The sequence below is a fragment of the Juglans regia genome, chromosome 7 (assembly GCF_001411555.2).
Source record: "Juglans regia cultivar Chandler chromosome 7, Walnut 2.0, whole genome shotgun sequence".
Lineage (NCBI taxonomy): Eukaryota > Viridiplantae > Streptophyta > Magnoliopsida > Fagales > Juglandaceae > Juglans > Juglans regia.
Genome location: NC_049907.1, coordinates 4,115,463 through 4,135,742, shown reverse-complemented (window position 1 = coordinate 4,135,742; position 20,280 = coordinate 4,115,463). Strand labels below are relative to the sequence as shown.

The window sequence follows — 20,280 nt, the reverse complement described above, 5'->3', positions numbered from 1 at the left end:
CTTAATGTCGATGGCTGTAACAATGTCCTTAAGCTGATATTGGAGAAGACAGTTTGTAAGCTGATATTTGAGAATGGTCTGCAAGAGGTGTTGGAATCATATGAGGTTGAAATTAATGGGAGGGTGTATCAATTGATCCTCGTGGTGGTAAATTTTAGTTGCTCTGCTCCTCCTATCTTCCTTAGCTCTCTGATCCCAATGGACCAGAAAAAACCACCCTAGATCTAGGCCATCGTGGTCTTCAAATTTCTTTTATTCTCAATCCTCCTTACGAATATGGTGCAATCGAACCGACCATCAATGGTAAGATCCTGTTGTTCCACCATCACAAGCACCTCCAGACTTACATTATGAACTACAAAAAGGCTCTCAAATAGCTCAAAGGGTCTCTAGCCAAGGGTGACTCCCACTCCATAGTCAAATTGCAAATCGCTCTTAAGTTATTGGCGGTGGCTCCACATTTCTCATCTCGTTCTATGAAAGGCATTCCACTGAGTGCATTGGGCTTGTTGATTCTGTGCTCGATGGACTCCTTAAGGAGATTAAGAACATGTTTACTAGAACCTCTCAGGCTGATTGTGTTATTCTTGTTATTGACTCCACCACTGGTGGTTTTGAAGCTGGTATTTCCAAGGATGGACAAACCCGTGAGCATGCTCTCCTTGCTTTCACACTTGGTGTTGAGCAAATGATTTGTTGTTGCAATAAGATGGATGCCACAATCCAAAATACTCAAAAGCAAGGTAGGATGAAATTGTGACAGAAGTCTCCTTCAAAATACTCATGGTAAGTGAACTCTCCAATCTCTCACAAACAATTTGATACCGCCTTTGCTAAGAGAGTAGAAAGACAAAAATCAACCACATTCAAATTGGGGTTATTAGTTTGGAAAGGAAAGTCCGAAAAAAAAAAAAAGGCCCCCTTCCCTTGCTTGTTCTGAGGTGTTGGATAGGAATCTCAATAGAGCAATTCTTTGCAAAAGGCAAGATATCCATGCATGCTTGGATAACCCGATCCAAGATTTATGGAACCGTGAGCTTGAGTTCCTTGAATCTACACCTGAGAGGCTACTTGAACTTGTTTAAGGCCATTAATATAGCTAGTGTTTGTTTGCTGGTTGTTGAGTGGCAGGAGTCTCTTTCAAAGTATGGTGATAAATTGGATGAAAAGGTGAATATTGCATCTCAATTGCTTGATATATTGCCACTTAGGAGTGTTTTTGGGTGGTATGGGATAAATTTACTAAACATTTGGGGATATCATTTGATAGAGGAAGGGGAAAAGAAATGGTGAGGAATCAATTGGTGAACCAAGCTTTGGATAATGTATCTCATTTTTTATATTTTGAATTTGATCTTAAAAGGGATGGTAGAATACATGCTAATCTCGATGGTGGTTTATTAAGGCAAAAAGATTAGGAGTGTCACTGGGCATCCACCTGTGATAATAGTGATGATAGACAAATTTCCTTGCCACAACCAAGGAATTTATGAGGCCCTTGAATTAAGAGAGGGTCAAACTCCCTTGGAAAAGGGGTGTTGAGGGTAGTTGAGATTGTCAGCAAGATCATTGGCCTTGTGTTGATTGGAAAGGATCCTACTGAATAAGCTATTGTTGATAACTTCATAACTCAACAACAGAATGGAACTGTTAATGAATGGGTGTGATGCAAACAGAAGTTGGGAGCAAATGCCATACTTATGGGGCCTCCTCACAAACATATTGCAAATCTTGCTGGCAACAAGGAGTTGGTATTGTTTGTTCCTGCTTTCAATGTCACTAATCATGGGTCACATGCATGAAACAATTTAAAGGATGTACTTAATAACAAGGAATTTACAGATTTGGCAGATCCAAGGCTCAACATGAACTATGTTGAGAGTGAAATGCTCTATATTAATGAGGTAGCTGCTACTTGTGCACAACAGTCAGCTGCCAAGAGGCCATGAATGGGACAGGTGGTTAGAACCTTCAATGGTTTAGCTGATAAATCACGATATGTTATGGGTATTGGTTATCCATTGGACATTGCAGTTTGTAGTGTTTTAGGGGTTGATATGTATGACTGTGTTTATCATACTCGACTTGGAAATGATTTCACTTGTCCCTCCTTTGCAATAGTTGTGGCTGTAGCTATTGTAGTTTTCATGCTAGCATGTATATCTTTGGGTGAAAAGAATATCCTTGTTTTTGACCTGGTGGTTGGACATTTGATGTCAGTATCTTGACAATGAGTAAAGGGGGTTTCTTTTATTTTTTTTACTCTTCTCTTGAAAGTGTGTAACAATTGCACCAATGCTATAAACCTTGTGGACAAGGTTCTTTAAGTGGGGGAGTTCGTTATGAAGCCACACCTGGTCAAGAATTTGGGAGGTAACAAGAAGCTAAATGCTAAAGTGATGAAACGACGTCACCGACAAGAAGACAATATGCGGCCTTTCAAATAAGGGTATGGTGTCATTTACAAAGCATTTTCCCTTATTACATTTCATTCCAGTTCTGGGTTTATAACAATTGTTGTTATTACAATCGGGAAGAACCATAAAGGGAGATCGTTTTTTTTTTTTTCTTTTAACACAAACATTCTTCATTGCATCAAACAGTGTTATGGCCTTCAGCCATTACAAGAGACCTAATACCTGGGTTTACATAATCTATATCTAGAATTTCATAACCCAGTGAGACAGCTTCCTTAGCTAGTTGATGTGCTACCATATTTGTCTCCCTCTCTACATGTTTAATATCCCATTTAATATCTACCAAAGCAGCTTTAGCATCCTCCACCAAGCAGCTAAGTATCCCATTTTGATCTTTCTTATTTCTCATAGTTTTGACAACTGGGATTGAGTTGCCTTCAAGAATCACATTCTGCAATTCCAACCTTTTACAAAGCATGGATGCTATAACCATACCCCTTGGTTCTGCAATAGCTGCCTGAGAACAAAAAAAGAGTGGCTGCATTAGAGAAGCTAAAATATCACCATCATTGTCCCGAATCACCACTCCAATTCCAACTTTATGCTCTGCCTCTCTAATAGCAACATCCCAGTTCAGTTTAAGCCGATTTGGTGGTGGAACTTCCCATGTTGTAATGACCTAGTGATGACTTACTCTTTGAGATCCACCTTGCTCCCCTTATGCTTGTATAAAGTCTTGCTGAGCCTGCTGAGCTCTGTTGACTAAAATTGTTGGTGGTATAAAACATCCTTCAAAAATCCATTGATTTCTCCTATTCCACACAGCCTTTGCTATTGCTGCAAAAGTACAGATTTCATCTTGGTCTATTCTTTGTAGCATAGAAAGAAAAATGGATCCAAAATCCTCCTCTAAAATTGTAGCTTTTTGTATCTTCATGTTTCCTACACTCCATACATCTTGTGCAGATGGGCATGACCAGAGTATATGAGCTGGGGTTTCACTTTCATTCTGACATATGGGGCATAAAGGATCTGTTGTTATCTTCGTTTTGTACATATTAACTTTTGTAGGCAAAACATCCTTGATAGCCCGCCACATAAAGACTTTAACAGAATTTCTTGTTTTTAACTTCCATATTTGTTTCCATACCTCACTTTGATTCCCATTTGATGATGATTCCCCCATCTTACTTCTTTGTTGCTGATTATACAAGTGATATGCGCTTCTAACAAAGAATTCACCGTTTGATGTACCTTTCCACACCAATTTATCTTCACTAGCAATCTGTGAAACAGGTATATTCAAAATCTCATTTGCCTCTTCCTCATTGAAAGCCTCTTTTAGAAGTTGCATATTCCACCATCCACTTTGTTGATCAATTAAATCTGCCACCTATGCATTTTCTGATAAAACTTTCATTGGTAATTGAATTTTGCAAAGGCCAGGTCTGGGAATCCATTTATCCTTCCACACTTTTATTTTTTTTCCATCTACCACTCTCCATATGCACCCTTCCTTGACTAAATCAATTGCAAAGAATATGCTTCTTCAAGTAAAAGATGGTCTTGACCCGAGTTTAGCCTGTAGTATAGAGGAATTAGGAAAATAGTTTGCCTGCAAAATCTTTGCTGCCAGTGATGATGGAATCATTAGAATTCGCCATACTTGTTTAGCTAGAAGAGCTAACTTGAAACTTGCCAAATTCCTTAATCCCATACCTCCTTCTGCTTTGCTCATACACAGGCTGTCCCATTTCTTCCAGTGAATTTTTGAAGCTTTTTCTTGAGATCCCCACCAAAACTTTGCCATCAAAGCATTCAATTTTTTGCACAAAACCTTTGGTAGGGAAAACACACTCATAGAGGGTAAAATCCATCAATTTTCGCATAGGTAAAGTCCAACCATAGAGGGTCATTTTAGCTCGATTTTAGGGTAGATGAATTTTTATGGCATGGGTGTGGTCTGTGTGGATGCATTAGATTTTGACAAATTGAGAATCTCATCCCTCAGTAGCTAATCCTTGTTTATCTTGGCTAGATACTGTCACATGTATGTAACAGTGACAATAGGTGCAAATCCATAATGGGCTTAGGTTGGGTGATAAGAGTTTAATAGTTGGGCTCAACCCGTGGGTTAGGTGCTGGCCTGTGGCCATCTCGTTGATGTGCATGTTATTGTTGATTGGGCCATGGCCCACTTTTTGCTATGATAAACATGTTAGGTTTATGTTATCTTTCTTTTGTTTTAGTAAGTTAGCCCTTAGCTCATGAGTTAGAAGAGGTCTGTGAGTATATGTAGAGAACGCCCCTCTTGTAATGGCAAGTAGAAACTAATACAAAGCATTTCTATCTTCTTCTTCCTTCTGAAATTCTTGGAGGTTTTCTCACCCTTGAAGTGGGATATTTCATTTGATTTACCATCAATCTATTGGGCATGTTACAGATACAAATTGTATATGTTGGATGCGGAGATATCTTCTTAGTCAAAAAGTATCTTGAATAGATAATGGTTCTATTTTTTTTTTTTTTTTTCCTCTCCAAATTGTGCATGTAACAACACAATCCCTAAAAATTTCCCAATAAAAGTATATACTTTAATAAACTTTGAATAAAAGAACTATTTTCTCTCAAGTCAGTGTCCTCTCTCTCTCTCTCTCTTACATGGAAATCATGAGAAATTTATCAATAGTCATTCTCATTCAATTTGGTTGCTTTGCTTTGCTTTCTTCTCTAAAACCCTTTACGAATTCAATTCCATTTCATTGTTTGGTTCTCTAGGAATTTTGGAATTCAACAAGAAGTAGAAGGTAGCGTAAAGATTATTACTTTCAAATTTCAATCCATGTGAGGAGGGTCCTCCTGGTTAAGGAATTTCACAAGCAACTTTGTATTTTCAATGTAAAAAAGTTACTTTTTTTGTCATAAATATACTTTGCTTCTTATTTATTTGGTAATCAAGAGTAACAAAAACATAATATAAACAGAAGAATGTTGGTTGAGCACCTTCTAGGAGGGGTGGTAAAGGAAATGAACTCAAATGAAAACTGTATCGAGATGGAAGAAGAGTAGAGTCTCAAGCCATTTCTTCAAGCATGAATGTTGACACAAACATATTACATACATACCACTCAGAAGTACTTCACAATATTAAAAAGACATAAAACATGTGAAACAATTTAATTAAGGTCAAGTATGTCTAGTAACCCTGTTCCTATTCTCAAAAAAAGTTGACTTGATTTTATTAAGCTTGACCAACACGTCTTTGATATCCATTCTTGTATCTGGTAATTCTTCAGAACACCTCAAGCCTAATTCCATGATTGAAGAAAGAATACTTTGCAAGGCAATGGTGTCTCTTCCATCTTCTATTTTTAGTAAACCTTCATCCACAACTTCCATCATTCTATCTGGAATGGATGCATTTACCAACTGCCTCAAAGTAAAGTTCCCAGAGAACATGTCGTCGGTGGGTTTCTTCCTTGTGATCATCTCCAACAATGTTATGCCATAGCTGTAGACATCGGTTTTGATGGATACCTTTCCTTCAAATCCATATTCTAAAAATACTCACAAATTGTCAACAAGGCATTAAGTTAGCAACTTGTGACTTATTAAAATGACGCAATTATTAAGTACTAATAATTCACATGGCCATCCAAAAACTACGTACAAGTAAAATAGCCCTTTTGGTGGCCCATATATATCCTGGCTCATGAAATAGCGGGATTGGACCAATTTGTTGACTGCATTTCCCTATTTTTTGCCCTTTCTACTATAGATACTATTTTGTAGTCTTTGTCAGGTTCCTTTCCCTTCCCTTTCTAGACTGACTATATATATTTTTTTAATATGTTACCAGAAAATAAAGAATAGTGACTACAATTACAAGCCTAAAATTGAAAGTAATTACTATAATATACAAGGAATTCATTTATTAGCCTTGATTGGAAGATGCATATAACACAATTTACTTTGACGCAAGTATTTCTTTTCAATGTTTGTAGAATATAAATTGACACAATAATGATACTGTAAAAGTTACGTTTGGCATATTTGCTAAATCCAATTGAGTTATTATTGTTTTGAAAAGAGTTTGCTTTAATTCAAATTGAATAAAACTTTTTAAGTCATTGTGAGTTTGCAAACTCCCACAACTTGCACAGAGATCTTGCTAAAAATCTCGTGAGAGGTTCGGTCATGCAAGGACTATATTTTGCTTATCACTAGACATGCACAGCTAGGTTACATGGTCAAGCGAACTTACTCGCTAGAACCATGAGACGTCCTAGCTAGTAGTCGAGCAAACTTTCCTAACTTTATTTAAAACAGGTTTATGAATCAGAATTACTTGTCCTCCATGATTTTTTGAGGGTCTTAGGCATTATTTTCATAAATACATATTTTTTTATGAAAGAACACCTTGTGACATATTAAGCATTAAAAGCAAATTAATTAGCTGTTTTCTCTCCTTACGCACACACCATCACCTTCTTAATCTTTTGATCATCATGTTCTTAAAGAATCAGTGAGTTCATTAGTGTGTTAGGGGTGTAAGAAAAAACCAAAATATCGACCAAACTGACCGGACATGACAGAATCAGTGAGCTCATTAATCGGTTCGGTCCAGTTCAATACCGATTAATTGGTCGGTTTCGGTTCTTAAGAGCCGAAACCAATTAAAAGCCAGTTCGGTACTTATTTTTAAGATTTGGAAACTAAATTCAACCAAACCGAACTGAAGTATATATATTTCATTTTTTATATTATATATTTTAATTTTTTTTAATTTTTATGCTATATATTATAAATATTATAAAATTAATATAAGATGAAATTTTAGTCTTATTGTTTATGCTTCCTTGATATAAACTTACTCTTAAATATAAATATTAAGTTTCTAACATGTTATTATTTATCCTTATATATTAATTTACATACTTACATATATAATATGATATAAGTATAAGAGTATATATAATATGTAATTGTAATTTTTTAAGCTAAGTAGTTGGTAATTAATTATTCTGTAACTTTTTTCATATACTTTGCAGTTGGACCTTTTACTTCAGTGGTTGTATTTGCAATTATTTTAGTCTATTTTTTTTTTTAATTTGTGTTTATTTGGTTAATTAGTTATATGCATGGTGTTTCTGAAAATAAGATTTTGGACTCTATCATATTTTGGGTTAAAAAAAAATCATTTGGGTTAGAAAAACCAACTAGGCCAACGAAAAAAACCAAAACTGAATTACACTTGTAAACCAAACAAAATTGGACAGAAATCGAAAAAATCGAAAATTTAGATTTATTAGCTGAATAGGTCTATATCGATTCTTAGAATTCCAAAACCGACTTAGACACCCCTACCAGTGAATTCATTGTTAGTGCGTTAAAGTTGCAGTAGACCAAATGAGGTTTGTTCACGAAGGAATTTATAGAAGGCCAGCATGGTAGTTCTCAAGTTGCCAGAACAGAGCCATTCACATGGTGGCCAAAGTGAGCCGCAATTCACAACTCAATGATTGGGCCATGTATTTTTTGTTAATGTTCATAGACAAAAAAATTAACATAGCACATTTTTTCTAATAAAGAATTCCACATGATTATTTCTCAGTAAAAAAGTTGCACAATGCTAAACTGAAGTACTAAAAAGTCTCACCTTGTTAGATTTGTTAGACCCAAGTCGTATGAATTTGTTAGTTCATATTCATATGAGTTTATGGACTATAAGACTAGCTAAGATGAGGAAAGTTGTCATGCATGTTGTTACCAAAAATTTGTAAGATCAGCAAACTATTATTTAGCCTTTTGACAATTAGGGTAAACTCATGTACGTACGTACCTGGTGCGATGTAGCCAATGGTACCAAGAGTTTTGGTGTGTGTTGCGTCTTTATTTTCGGCTAAAATCTTTGCAATGCCAAAATCACCAACATGTGCAACCATGTTCTCATCCAAAAGGATATTTGTAGGCTTCAAATCACAATGCAATATAGATTCTGATTGGCCGTGGTGGAGATAGTCTAAGGCTGATGCAACATCAACCAAAATATTTATTCTTTGTAGAAGATCCAAGCAATAGTTATAAGAGTATAACCATCTTTCAAGGTTGCCCTTCGACATGTATTCCAGCACCAATGCTCTAAACTCGGGATTAGTGCATGTAGTTATGACCTTAACAAGATTTCTATGTCGAATTGTCCGTAACACTTTGCATTCTGCATCAAAACTTTTGAAAGCACCCGACAGTTGCAAACTTAGAACTTTTACTGCAACAATTGTCCTGTCAAAAAGTATTCCTTTGTACACGGAGCCAAAACCTCCAACTCCAAGCAAGTTGCTTTCACAAAAGTTGTTTGTCCCTTGGCAAAGCTCTTGATATGATATCATTCTATGTTCCAGTGCAGGCAATGGATTAAGTGAAGTGGGCATCTCCATATTACGTTTCCGACATCTTCTCAAGAAATAAACCAACATTATGAAAGCTATAATTGCCACAGTCGTAGGAAGAATACATTTGAGCAAAATATCTTTCATCTTTGATCGTTGGTTGGTAGGAGTCGTTGGACAAGGTGGAACTCTAAAAATTCGATTCCCACAAAGTGCACTATTTCCTGAAAATGATTCCGCCGTGAAGTTCACAAAAGGACCACCGGATGGAATCTCTCCTACAAGCTTGTTGAAAGATAAATTCAAGTATTTGAGATATGGAAGTGCCTCAAGGGATTTAGGAATTGCACCAGAAAGATTGTTGTAAGAAAGATTTAAGATATCTAATCCTTTTAAGTTCCCAAAAGATTGTGGAATGCCTCCTTGAAAGGAGTTGTTTGAAAAGTCAAGATACCTCAAGCTTTCAAATGCTCCAATGATGCTTGGAATTTCTCCAGTAATTTGATTTCTTGATAAATCCAGATATTCAAGAGTGTCCAATTTCTTCATATTCGAAGACAAATATTCACCAAGGGAATTCAATGACAGATCCAATAAAGAAAGATTTTCAAGGCTCCATATATTTGATGGTATTGATGATTCAAGTTTATTAGAACTCAAGTTTAGCTTTACTAGAAGATTGAGGTTTGAAATGCAATTTGGGATGAATCCAGAGATTCTGTTGTTTGAGAGATCCAACTCTCCCAAATTTCTTAATTGGCATAACTCTTCTCGAATCAATCCTTCAATCTTGTTATTGTAAAGATGCAATCTTTGTAATCTTTCCAAACCACCAAATGTGAAAGGGATATTTCCAATCAAATTGTTATCTCCCAAATCAAGCCAGATCAGGCCTTTCAAAAATCCCATTCCCATAGGAATATGACCCCTTATTTGACAATTGTCTGCAACAAAGATTTGAAAGGAAGTAGAAAAGTTTTGAATGGAACCTGGAATTATTATATCCAATGGATTATAGCTTAAGTATAAACTTGTCAAAAATCTACAATTGGATAAAGATGAAATGAAATTGGTCTCTTGATCTCTAGCCTCCCAGCCTATTAGCTGATTTGAACCCAAAAAAAGATGTTGGAGGTACTTCAAGTTTCCCAGACTTTTGGGAATTGGTCCAGAGAATAAGTTTCCAGCAAGGTCTACTTTGATGAGCTTGGAACAATTTGAAAGATAGGATGGGATATGGCCACTAAGTTTGTTTCTACTGAGTATAATTTCTTCAAGATTAGGGCAAGATTGCCCCATATGATCTGGTGATGGAAGATATCCAGAGAGGGAATTATGCTCAAAAGAGATACGTTGTAAAGAAGAAAGGTTGAAAATTTTTTGAGGTACTTCCCCTTTGAAGTTATTACTTCCCAAAACCAAAACAATTAGCTTCTGAAGATTCCACAAATCAGTGGGAATGCTTCCTTGGATGTGGTTATCCTCAATTCCAAATGTATGCAATGTTGACAAATTGCTTATGGTATGAGGTATGATACCAGTGAAGTTGTTACCCCCAAGAGCTAGCAATTCAAGCTTTTGTAAACTGTCAATTAGAGCTTTTGAAATACTCCCATCGAATTTATTGTATGACAAACCTAAACGTTCAAGCTCCTGACAATTATTAAATTGCGAATGAAGTTGACCACCAAATTTGTTACTCGAGAGATGAAGTATCCGAAGATTAGGACAGCGGCCACAAAGATCATTCGGAAGAGCTCCCGATATGTGATTAGCTGTAACAGCAAAAATGTTTAGAGAAGATATGTTAAAGATGACTGGAGGAAATGGACCAATGAGACTATTACGCTGCAAATTCAAGAACACCAACATTGACAAATTGCCAAATGAAGATGGAATTGCGCCAATAAGACGGTTCGAATCAAAACTTACCTTGCGAAGCTTTCGACAATTATGAATGGAAGGAGGGATGCTTCCTTCCAATTGATTGAATGACAAGATGAGTATTCTCAAGCGATGTAGACGACTGATCTCATGCGGAATAAAACCAAAGAAGCTGTTGTCAAAAAGATGAAGTGAGACTAGGAAGGAGAGGTTACCAATATGAGGAGAAATGGTGCCATGGAGACCCATGTAGGAAAGGTCTAAAGCGGTGACTCTTTGCCTACGTCGACTGCAGGAGACCCCAATCCAATTGCAGATCGAGTTTGGTGCATACCAGTTAGTAGCCAAGAGGGTTTCATTTGGACTAGAACTGATACGAGATTTGAAGGCAATGAGAGCAGATTGGTCAGTAAAATTGTTAAAAGATTGGATCAATTGAAACATGCATGAGTACTGCACAAACAGAAAACTCAATAGCATTAGAGGGAACATATTTCCTATGAGCACCATGAGTGCAGGAGATAGAACTAGGAGGAGAATGTTTAGGAAGAAGCGTGAAATGATGACAGTAGCTAGTGAGTATAATTACGGGTGTTAAGCAACTAATATAAGGGAAGTGAAGTCAACCATTTCTCATTCAAGTCAATATAGGTCCGGTTATTAGCTATCATTTGTCGTTATTAGGTTGGTCCGTCAATGTCTTTTAAACATATTAACTGGGTTTTGATTTTGTATCCTACAAAACCCCTTCTTCTAAAATGCAGAATTAAGGAAACGGTTGGATATAGAAATACTTTTAATTTATTTTATCTTATCTTATTTTATCTTATTATTATAATTTTTTTAAATTTTCATATAAAATATAATAAATAATTTAATTTTTTTAAATTTTAAAATAATAATAATATTAAAAAATAATATTCTAATAAGATTTTATTCAACTCATTTAAAACTATCTCATATCATCTCACTATCCAAATAAACCCTAAATTTTCCAAAATAGTTAATACTTCGACAGAATGTTAAAGAATTAGATTTATCCATATTTCTTTTTTCATTTTGGTCTCAAAATATAAAATAAATAAACGTCGAAAATGAGCAAATTTGATTTCAAAAATTCTACGACAAAACGCGCGTTAATTATTCTCCCTTCTTGATGCACAAATTTCTTTACATTGAAAATACTTGTTAATTTTTTTTTTCTTTTTATCATTTTTTAATTAGAGAAGTGATATATTTACAAAAAATCTTATAAAAAATAAACTTATGCGACTCAATGTAAAATTCATATCTATTTTGTTATAAAGAAACTTCACAATTTAATATACCACAGTTTGAACCAATTTATAAATTTATTTTTATAAAAAAAAAATTAGATCGAGCATTTTTTATAAAGCATTAAACATAACATAATTTGTCATGTTTCACATTTCGTGAACATGGCGTACCACTTAGGTTAGATTATTTAGAATCTCAAAACGAAATTGAAGATATAATTAAGTAATTAAATCTATCATATATTAAAGTGGTGATTTAACAGTATAGTATCATATAGTAGAGGTACTGAGTTCAAATCCTAGTTCATGTCAGCTACTGCATTGTTTAATTTAACAAAATATTTCACATGTTTGTTAACTTATTTGTTTATAGTAGTCTATTAATCCATAAGTGGGAAGAGTGTTAACGTATAAATAAAATAATTAAATTTAGCTTTACCGATCATGAAGTCAACAGTGATAACCTTAATTCAATGTAGATTCAAATGGGGTTACGAAGTATGTAAGGTTGTTTTAAAATCTTCTGATCCTAATTATTTTTATTTGAAAAATGATAGTCATATACAACATTTTATACGATTTTTTATACAACTATATTTTAAATAAGAGGTATTTTTGCAAAATAGTTTACAAAAGTAATATCACTTTATATGAATACTCTCATTTTAAAACATAAATATAAAAGAAATTGTAAAAATAAATAATATTGTACGGGTCTTACTATTTTTTATTTAATTTTTTATGAGAAAATCTATTTAGAAGTCTTCTTTTGTACCCACTCAGTATACCACTGATGCGAAAGCAGCTATGCTAAAAAATTATTGATATTTTTTTTTTATAATTATAATGATTCTCACTATAACTGATATGCTAACACATCGATTTATGTGTAGCAAAGATTTTTTTTATTTATTAAAAATATGAATAGTTGAATGTGGCTTGTTACTCCAATTTCATGATCTGCAAAAGCATCGATTACCAAGCTAGCTAACCACATGGGAATGTTTGGAAATAGTTTTGGTTTCTTATCATCCCGTCTTATTTCGTCTTATTTCATTTTCAAACATCATTAAAATAAAAGTTTTCAAACTAATTATTACAATTTTTTCAAATTTTTCATTACAAATTTTTCAAACTTTCAAACAAAAAAAAAATAAATTGAAACCTTTTCAAATCACAAAATAAAAACTATATTAAAAAATTATATTCTAATAATAATTTAATTTTATAATATTTTTTATTCAATTTTTTCTCTCTTATTTTCCAAAACTCTATAAAATCTTAGAGAAAATATACCTACAACCGTAAATTGTGTAACCACCGCGTAATCGCTTTGAAAAAAATGAATAAAACATGGGATCCACATGAAAAAAATTAATTTTTTAATAGTGGACCCCACTCTTTTTCAAAGCGATTACGGGGCGCGCGGTTACGCACTTCACGGTTGTATGTAGAATTACTCTTCTCAAATATCCCTTTAATTGAAAATTCCGGATTCAGCTTCTGAAATTTTGGTAAACGTCATTCAAATGATCCACGGGCTACGGTAAAATAAAATTATGTGCGCCGGTGAAAACAGACACTAAGGTTGCGTTTGGATGTTAAAGTGAGTTGAATTGAATTGAGTTGAAATGATAAAATATTGTTAGAATATTATTTTTTAATATTATTATTATTTTAGAATTTGAAAAAGTTGAATTGTTTATTATATTTTATGTTGAAATTTGAAAAAGTTGTAATGATGAGTTGAGATGAGTTGAGAGATATTTGTCATCCAAACGAAGCTTAATTCACTCGAAAAAGTAAATTACGGGATTAGAATTTGGAGCCATGACGTAGTCGTGGGGAATTAGATGACTGAGGCTTGAATTTCAATTTGGGAAGGATCAAGAGATTCTATTGTTTGAGAGTCTCAACACTCCCTAAGTTCCTTAATTGACATATTTCTTAAATGAATCCGTAAAATCACCACCTATCCTAAAAGTTTAAAATGATGAAAAGAGATAGATTTTATTATTTATTTTATATCTTAACATTTCCTCTCAATAGATGGCCAACATGTAGAATATTTAATTAAATGGTATAAAATGTAGAGTCAAGATTCAAACTCAGAACCTCTGTTCTAATACTATGTAAAATCATCGTTTGTTCCAAAAATTTAAACTAATGAAAATAGATAGATTTTATTATTTATTTTATATCTTAACAGAATCCTTCAATTTTATTACTATCAAGACAAAGTCTTTGTAATCTTTCCAAACCCCAAATTGTACGTGAATGGTATATGTCCACTCAAATGAAGCCTTTCACTTTTCAAAGAACCCATTCCCACATAAATATGACCCTTTATTTGGCTATTAACTGCAACAAATTAGGTTTGGAAGGAAACTTTTCGGTTTCCAACGGATTCTAGAATTGCCATATCCAATGCCGTGTACCGTAGGACAAGATGAGATGATAGCCAAACAAGATCATCTCACTTTCCAAGCAAGTGGTTATACTAACAGTAATAAATACTGCAGATTTCACTCCATTTATATAGTTATATCCCACTAACTCAAAAATCCCAATTCATGTACCAAACAAGGTTTTTTTTTTCTTTCTAGATATAATATAAATTTCGAAGAACCAATGCCTATAGAATTTTATGTCCTCTCACCAAACCAAGTTCATAACATTCATCATCAATCTGTTGGATTCATTGAAGTCAGAACTCAAAAGGTCTGGTTTGATATGATTTCCTATTTTAATATGCATTACTGCATCCTTATCTGACGGGCTGGATATTTAAGATATCCCCATTTTCTAGTATGCTGATCATGGCATCGTTTCCAGTACCCAAACGTCTACGTCAAAAGGCTTCAATTCCCTCTGCTTTCAAATGGCTTGCTTCTGTTTGAATTTCTCTCCTGGAAAATGTGGCGTCAAGAACACGAGAATGCATGCAGTACTGAATATAAAATCATAAAAAACGGCTAATTTCTTCTTGCCGTAGCAAAGCCTGCAAATTGTTTCAAATGAGAGATTTTTTTGTCAAATTTAAGATTAGGCAGGACATGATGCATATAGACAGCAAGTTGCAAGCAGTAGTGGATTACAAGTCACGTCGACCCATTAAACCTATGATAATCAAACTAGTCATCTAAAACAAGAAACTGTACGTCTGTGATTGAGAAAACGGTGCGATCGATTCTTCTTAATACCAAACAGATAAATGAGGCTAAGTTTCTCAGTACAGAAGATCAGGAGAAAGTGGACATGAGGAATTGCAAAGAGATACGGGTCTAAAATCAGAGGATACTATACAACTCATAGAAAGATGTTTTCAAATTCTTGTCAAAACTTAAAAGAATCTCAAATGGGAAAGATACGGGCCCAAATCTGTGATTTTACTCTCTCACTTGAGGTCTAGCTTAAGTTCTTACTCGAACTTAAGGGAAATCTTCCATATAATTCTGGTACTCGATCCAACGTTTACCAAAGGATATGCTTTGTCCTCTTTAGGATAGAGAATTAAAATGAGGCCATTCAATTTATGCACATTATTTCATATTAATTCTCTTCATATGGCTTCCTGTATTAATAACGAATTAACAGCCAGTTAATAGCTAGGGTTAATGTATGATAGGTATATCTAGCTAGGTTGTCAACCCCGGCCCTCTCAAAGTGGGAACTCTCGTTCTTGTAGGAGTTGAAAGTAGTCAGAAATATTTTTTTCATGATAAATGATAGTTCCAGTTGTGAATGTGCAAGTACCGTACAATCACTTTGAAAAAAGTGAATAAATATGGGACCTACATGAAAAAATAATAATTTTTTAATAGTAGACTCTACTCTTTTTCAAAGCGACTGTACGGCGCTTGCGAACTCCAAGACTGCATAGAGCATTACTCTATTATTTGTCCCAAAAGGTTAAGTAAATGATCAGAAGTGTTAGATTTAATAATTTGTATTATATTAATCATGGAACTTAATTGTAAGTAAGAAATGCACATATAGATTTGTATCTTTTTTTAAGGTTTTGTAAATTTCAATGATTTAAGTAGCTCATGTACGTATAGGTGGTGACAATACTGTTTATCAGTCCGATATTTATTATATGATGATGATTAAAACCAGCCATCCCGACTCAACCCGGTGAAATTAGCTAGGGGTCGTCCAAACTTGGGGATCACGTTTACAGCAGTCGTTCCAGTTGGCAATCCTCAAGTACCGCCTAAGACCCTAGCCAGCTTATACCACGTACATGAGAAGCGTGTTTGGCTAATTGATAATACGACTAGAGCAATCAATGCTAGGCCGAGTAAGGCGAACTTTGATTGTGAAAGAACAAATATCCAAAGCATACATATATATATATATATATATATTTGATGGATCTCCTTGAAATGGTACATGATTTAGGACATAAGAACTCTTACATGCATTTAGAAGGAAAAAAATATATATAGTACTAGTCAATGGTACTACTAATGGCTCGCTAAATTAATCACGAAAAACCAAGGCCTTAATTAGAAATTTTTGTGCTCTCACCAAATTAAGTTCTTAACATTCATCATGGTATGTTGGATTCATTCAAGTTAATTAGAAGGTCTGGACTGATATCATGATTACCTATTTTATACTACAAGAAATTTTAGTTTTAGGGATAAATTTATTTTGTCCCTAAAAGTAATTATTAGAGACGAAAAATAAATTTCGTCTCAAACAAATGATGACTTTTTAAAAACGTTCAAATGGCTTAAAAGACATTCGAACCATATCTTCTGTGACGAATTAGGTCGTTTCAAAATGTTAAAACCGTTCGAATGGTCAAAAATACGTTCAAACCAGGAATTAATGTTCGTTCGAATGTTATATAATTGGTTTGAATGGTAATATAGGCGGGGAAGTAATTTCTTTTGGTGGAGAAAGTTTAAATCTATTCAAACATAAAATTGGTTTGTTCAAACAGTAAAGATTTGGTGGTAAACGTTGGCAGGAAGGTTGCAAGCTCGTTCAAGCACAACATTTATGCATTCAAACGAAACACTTGGTGGGAAATTAAATTAAAATTGGCAGAGATTTTTTTAAACCTTGTTTGAACGGAACATAAAATCTTTACGAATTCATGATAACTTAATTTTAAGTAATTAATGAAAAAATATTTTAGTATTTTTTTATGTTAAATAAATATTACTTATAGTGTCGTTTTTTACATAAATTGCATCCCAAAAATATAATGTATGGTGGGAATATAATGTATGACTATTTGAATATTTAAATTAATTATACAAAATACAAATAGTCATGATTGTCAATACAAAAAAGCATATTTAATGCTAATAAAATATATACACTACTGGGCCATATCGTGTAGCACCGCCTCAACTCCAGCAATACGTGCCTTAATATCAATCGCTCAAGACATGAGCTTCGACTCAATCTCTGGGAGGGCCACCCAGACTACATCAATGATCTCTAATGTCTGTGCGTGCATCTTTGCGCTCACAGTATCTGCAATCTCCTCACGAGTAGCATTGTGTGATGACCCTGTGTAGATGCCTCACCAGATACGCCCTGTGCACTTCCTTGAGTGTCGACCGCCTCTATAGTGGGTGCACGAATACGAAATATGGAGTGTCTAGTGCTACGAGACAAGGTGGTCGAGTTGATTGGTCCAATCGGCTCCCGAAGATGCTCAAAGTCATCTAGCCTGACTCCTTTTTCTAAAAGCAATCGTGTGAGCATGACTCTAAATGGAAATATATTTGTTACAAATTTTTTTTGATAAGTCTGAATATTATATATACCAAAGGAGTAACCAAGTACACTAAATAAAATAATACTCTATCTGTCATAATATAGATTGTCTCTGATCGAATCCTAGCGAATATATATCCCGTTAGGTCTATAGGCACCCCGCGAGCAACCCGTAACATAAATCGTGCCAGGTCCATGCTCACATCAGTCTCGTGTAGTCGATGATCGATGTTGTTAGCTATTTTAATGTTCATGATCTTAAAAAAACTAGATAAGTCCACATGTTTGATGCTCTGTCCATCATAGGAAGGAGCATCTGGACCCACAACCAACTAACGAACCTCATGATCAGCTAAGCCATCGATCTCATCAGGCATCACAGTATCCTCTTCCTCTGCAGTCTCCCCATCGCCTGCAGGTGTAGACTCTCTAGGCACCACGTTAGGATATGCAGTGGGCAATCGAGGGATACCTAGAAAATCAGCAACTGCATCAACTGAAAAGCGTACTGTGATGCCTCAAACGAAGAAAGTGTATGTGTCATCCTCCTACCTGGCACAACCAAGTTCTCTATAGAACTCAAATACAATATTGATGTAGGAAACTATCTTGTTCGTCCCTTCGTCCTTCTGATTGATGATCGATGTCCAACCACGATCAAGAAAGACAGATGCGAGAGAATTTCTCTCCCACATTAGGGCTGTACAGAAACCGACATCACCGGCTGCCACAAACGCAAACCGACTGGCCGCGTCAGGAACCGGCCGGAACCGGTGGAGAACCGGTCGGCGTGCGGTGGAAATTTCAAGAAACCGATGTTCAGCGGTTCGGTCTCGGTTTGAAGCTGGACCAGACCGCTAAACCGACCGATATAATAAAATCCTTTTTTTTTTAATATACCCTTATCAAAACGGCATCGTTCCACTTAAGTTTAAGTTGAACGGCGCCGTTTTAGTTAATAAGTACTGCAACAGATACTGGAAACGACGCCGTTTGGCATTAAACCAAACGTCGTCGTTTTATTAAGGACGTAAGAAAGAAATAATAAGTCTGAAACGACGCCGTTCCACTTAAACTTAAGTGAAACGGCGTCGTTTCATTAAGAGTATTCTTCTTCTTCCCCGATCTTCTTCTTCCCGAACTCTCATCTGTAACTCTCTCTCTATCTCTCTCATCTGTAACTCTCTCTCTCTCCTATGCATCTCTCCCTCTCTCATTCTCTCTCATAATTATCTCACTAGAACCGTCAAAGAACCGACGCCGACCAAGAACCGGCGGAGAACTGTCTTTGATCGGTGCCCTTCTCGCCATCGACCGTTTACGGTCGGTACCTCATCCATTTTTCCAGATGTCGGTCGGTGTCGGTTTTGCCCAAAAACCGCGCCAACGACATCGGTTTTCACCCCTATCCCACATAAGATTCCTAAAATCATCTATTTTCATCTGCCTCTCTAACAAAATAGTCATCTCTCAGACTTCTTCGCTAAATGATTGCCCTGATGCAACCCCTTTTTTTTTCCCGAGAAGCCATTGAAATGACGCTAAATTTATGATATAAAATTAAGGACAATGATTACAAAATATCAAAATTATAATTAGATCAAGGTTATTATATCTATAAAAAAAAAAGTATGTACCATTTGAATGCTTAACAACATGTTCCAACGGTATATAGTGTGTTCGACTGATCATAAATATACGCTCGAACGCTCACTGATTGCCATTCAAACCGTCTAATTGTGGTTCGAATGAAAACTATTCGTATACCGTTCGAACGTCTTATGCACGTTCGAATGACAATTCTAGTTCAAAATCGTCAATGGCTAAGTCAACTCAACCATTGCCAAAACCGTAATATATGATTTAAAAACGTCGTTTTTCCTCCCACAATAACAATGAGAGGTCGGGATGACCTATATTCATCTCTTCCTCCATTTCTAGCCAACTACGATTTTGAAATGGGGTTTTTTTCAAAATCCCATTTTCAACCCTTTTAAAACATATTTTAGGAGAAATTAATCGGTAAAAACGATTGGGAGAGGACATACTTGTTGCGGGTTAGAGAGTGGTGATGGACGGTGGCTTCGACGGTAGCGTTTGGCAGCTGGAAGCACTAGAGCAACAGAGGGGCTGAAATGGGTTTGGTGTGTTCTAACGGCGCTAGGTCTGGACACGATGCCTAATATTTATTTATTTCCGTTCGAACGATTAGTAATTCCGTTCAAACTCATTCCAAAAATATATAATTCGTTCGAACGCTTACGAATACCATTCCAACGGGAAAAAATATTGTGTTGGTTATTATTATATTTGTTATATAATATAGTATATATACTTATACTACTTATATAATAATACTCATACTTAATTATTATATACTTATATTTATACTAATACTTATATACTACTTATATATACTTATATACTACAATATATTATACTTATATATACAACTATATAATTATATACTACTATAATATATAGTTATACTTACATATATAGTTATATATATTTGTTCACTTATATTATAGTTAGATATACAACTATATCTACTTATAGAGTATATACTTA

General features: G+C 34.9%; 1 protein-coding gene across 1 annotated transcript; it reads right to left on the bottom strand.

Annotated features, from left to right (window-relative positions):
- Positions 1-2,595: 2,595 nt before the first annotated feature.
- On the bottom strand, positions 2,596-19,020 carry LOC108995255 (probable LRR receptor-like serine/threonine-protein kinase At3g47570). Its single transcript, XM_035692596.1, has 6 exons — positions 18,954-19,020; positions 18,051-18,181; positions 8,260-11,143; positions 5,622-5,974; positions 3,568-3,810; positions 2,596-2,934 (listed from the first exon to the last, which is right to left on the bottom strand). Exons 1-6 carry the CDS (start codon positions 19,018-19,020, stop codon positions 2,596-2,598), a joined length of 4,017 nt encoding a protein of 1,338 aa, XP_035548489.1.
- Positions 19,021-20,280: the final 1,260 nt, after the last annotated feature.

Coding starts and splice junctions, on each gene's coding strand:
- LOC108995255 (XM_035692596.1), bottom strand. CDS start 19,020: ATGGCGAGAAGGGCACCGATCAAAGACAGTTCTCCGCCGGTTCTTGGT. Junction 18,182..18,953: donor TCGGCGTCGGTTCTTTGACG/GTTCTAGTGAGA, acceptor CTGATTTTCTAG/GTATCCCTCGATTGCCCACT. Junction 11,144..18,050: donor ATGGCTTAGCTGATCATGAG/GTTCGTTAGTTG, acceptor CTGTTTGTGCAG/TACTCATGCATGTTTCAATT.